This window comes from Marmota marmota, unplaced genomic scaffold (genome assembly GCF_001458135.2).
Source record: "Marmota marmota marmota unplaced genomic scaffold, marMar, whole genome shotgun sequence".
Taxonomy (NCBI): Eukaryota; Metazoa; Chordata; class Mammalia; order Rodentia; family Sciuridae; genus Marmota; species Marmota marmota.
Genome location: NW_026000207.1, coordinates 2,835,755 through 2,838,779, shown reverse-complemented (window position 1 = coordinate 2,838,779; position 3,025 = coordinate 2,835,755). Strand labels below are relative to the sequence as shown.

At 62.2% G+C, this 3,025-nt stretch overlaps 1 protein-coding gene across 1 annotated transcript in view; it reads left to right on the top strand.

Moving 5' to 3' along the window:
• Cacng6 (calcium voltage-gated channel auxiliary subunit gamma 6) overlaps nt 1-2,003 on the top strand; it is an 18,256-nt gene extending 16,253 nt beyond the window's left edge. Inside the window, exon 4 of the mRNA XM_015505356.2 lies at nt 1,396-2,003. Within this exon, the coding sequence (XP_015360842.2) occupies nt 1,396-2,003 (608 nt within the window). The remainder of the gene's footprint in view (nt 1-1,395) is intronic.
• The last annotated feature ends 1,022 nt before the right edge of the window (nt 2,004-3,025 follow it).

The following is a 3,025-nucleotide window of genomic DNA, read 5'->3' as shown; positions in this document are numbered from 1 at the left end:
TCTGCAGCCATTTGCCACCTCGGGCCCCCCCCCCCCCCCCGTCCCAGTCCACAAGTGACCGCCCTTTCTTTCCCTCAAGTGTGCGGCGCTCCCTCCTGCCCCAGGGCCTTGGTGCCGGCTGCTCCCTCTGCTTGGAGCAGCGTTGCTCAGTCTTCTGTGCGGCCTGCTCCTTTTCGTCCCTGGGCTCAAGCGGCTCTTGGTGACGCCACCATCGGAAGCGCCCGCCCACCCTGGCCGTGGCCCCTGGTGTGAAGTTCTCCCCGCCGGGCGTCACCTTCTGAACTACCTGCTCTCCTGCGTTCCCTGGGGAGGCCGCTCCCTGGCAGCCTGCAGCTGGAGACGTGCAGAACACGAGGCCCGTCAGGCAGGATGACTCCAGATGACCCTGAAACAGAGCTTCAGATGTGACAGGACCCTGGAGCCAACTGTGGCTTCCTACAGGTCCACGGGGGCCGGGGTCGCAGCTTGGTCCCCTCACGGCTCCGGCCCCCCTTGCCTCTGTGCGTCTGTGCTTTCTCATGGCTCCTGGGGACACTCGTGTCTGCAGGCCTCAGTGCCTTGGCTTAGCATCTGTCCCCTCCGGGAGGGGATGGTGGCTCCGGGGCAGAGAGCCGACACTGCCTCCGTCTTGTGTTCTGCTGTTTCTTAACTGTACGGGCCTTGGCCTGTTTCCTTCTTCTCTTTAGTGATTCACTGTCACTCTTCAGAAAGAGCCTTCACGAGTCTTTTGGGGGCGGGGCGCGTAACAAGGGATTGAACTCAGGGCCCTTAACCCCTGAGCCACGTCCCCTTTTTCAAAATGTACTTTATTTAGAGTCAGAGTCTCGCTGAGTTGCTTAGGGCCTCGCAGAGTTGCCGAGGCTGGCTTTGAACTTTCGATCCTCCTTCCTCAGCCTCCTGAGCTGCTGGGGTTACAGGTGTGTGCCATTGTGCCTGAGTCTTGGAGTCTTAATTTGAACTTTGTGCTTCTTGATTCCTGTGTTTACTTTTTGATTACAATCACAGGGCGATGCACCCAAGATGCCACTTGCCCTCTTACCCATTTGGAAGCATGCCGGCCAGTGACATTAGGGACATTGGCAGCCATGCATACAAAACTGTGGTGGAACTCTGACAACCCCTCCCCACCCCTCTGCCCACCCCTGGGCAGCACCAGGCGGCTTTCCACCTCTGGGGACGGTCCTGTTCCTTCTCTCCGCTCCCCCAGCAGGGCCTGCGATACAGGAGGTGCTCAGCCACCCCATCCACAGGAGCGTGGCAGGCGCCACATCTGCCCAGATCTGTGCACCCTCCCGGGTACTTTAGACCTCCCGGGTGACTTGGTGCCATGTGCCTTGTCCCGCTGTCCTGTTTAAGGAAGGGTGACAAGACAAGCGGCCTCTCTCTGTCCCGCAGGCCTGCTGCTCCTGGTCAGCCTGGAGGTGTTCCGCCACGCGGTGCGGGCGCTGCTGCAGGGGGCCGCCCCTGAGCCCGGCCCGGCCCCGCGCCTGGCCTACGAGTACTCCTGGTCCCTGGGCTGCGGCGTGGCGGCCGGCCTGGTCCTGCTGCTGGGCGGGAGCTGCTTCCTGCTGCTCTCCCTGCCTTCCTGGACCTGGGGTCGCTGTGCCCCAAGCGAGGACCCCGGCCACCTAGCGCCTCCGGCGTGCCTCCCAGGCCTGCGCGGCCTTCCTCCAGCGGCCCCGGAAGACCTGCCGGTCCCCTGGAGGACTGGCCCTCCCGGAGCCCCTGCACCCGCTCCCACCAGCACCTTGTCCTCTGGGAACACGCTCTTCTCGGTGGCCGACTTGGTGTCATGGAGTGGGACAGGAAGAGGCTTTCTGCACCTGAGGGTTCCCTGGGGGGGGCTGGTGGACCTGATGGGGAGACTGAGGCTGGGGTGGGTGTGGGGGTCTCGGAGGGGGTCGGGCCTTCCTTTTCCAGGTCTGGACTGGTTCCCCTGCGGAGAGACTCCTGAATCTGCACCTCGGGTGGGATTAACTCACTGTGACCTAACTGTGACCTGATTTGAGATTAAAGATTTGGAGATGTAACGGCTTTGATTTGGAGTGAGTCTGTGACGCGGCCGTGCTTTCTGGGGCAGGGCGGAGTGGCCTGTGTCCTCCCCAGAAACCCGCCATCACACCTGTCAGCCCTGGAGTCCCGCGGGAGCCCAGGGACATGGAGACAGGAGTGACGTGGGTGACGGTCAACTCGTGTCCCCACCAAAGGCCACGTGCTGGGGGGCCCGACCCACAGTGCCTCAGAGTACAGCCTTGTGGGGAGAGAGGGTCAGCGGGGACCAGGTGACGGGTGGGGGAATCCAGAAGGACCGGTGTCCTTGTGAAAGGTGGATGATGTGGACACAGACGCACAGAGGGACAGGCACCTGAGGGTGCAGCGGAGGAGGAGGCCCGACCACCCTCCCTCCTGGCCTCGCGGGGTCCAGGGGTGGGGGACAGGGGCTGAAAGACGTGGAGGTGGCTCTGGAATTGGGTGCTGAGCACAGGCTGGGCCAGCTGTGGGGTCGTGAAAGAAGCAGCCCGGGGTCCCCGGGAAGCCTGGGGAGACTGTGGTGTCATAACAGGGGCATTCTGGGGAGGGCTTGGGAGGACAAAGGAGCAGGACAAAGGAGTGGGTGCCACGGACCACCCACCCCACTACTCACAGCAGGCGTGAGTGGGCACTGTGGTCAGGGCCAGCTTCTTCCCTTAGGAGACCCCCATGCACCTTGCACCTCCTGTGTTCTGGGCGCTGGGCTGAGCGTCTCATGAGCATCATCTTGGCGACAGGCACAGTGCTGCTGAGCTGCCGTCCATGGGCTCATTGGACTGCTGTAAGCACAGTGGATCAGAGCAGTTAAGCAACTTTCTTCAAGTCACACAGATACTGAGTGGAGAAGGTGGGGTCCGAACACGGATCTTCTGCACAACCATCCTCACATGTGCCAGGAAGTGTGAGAGAAGAGGGAGGATCAGCATCCCTGGAAACGAAGACCTCCCACCGCCATCCGTGAGCTTGGAATGGGTCACGTTAGTTACTGCACGTA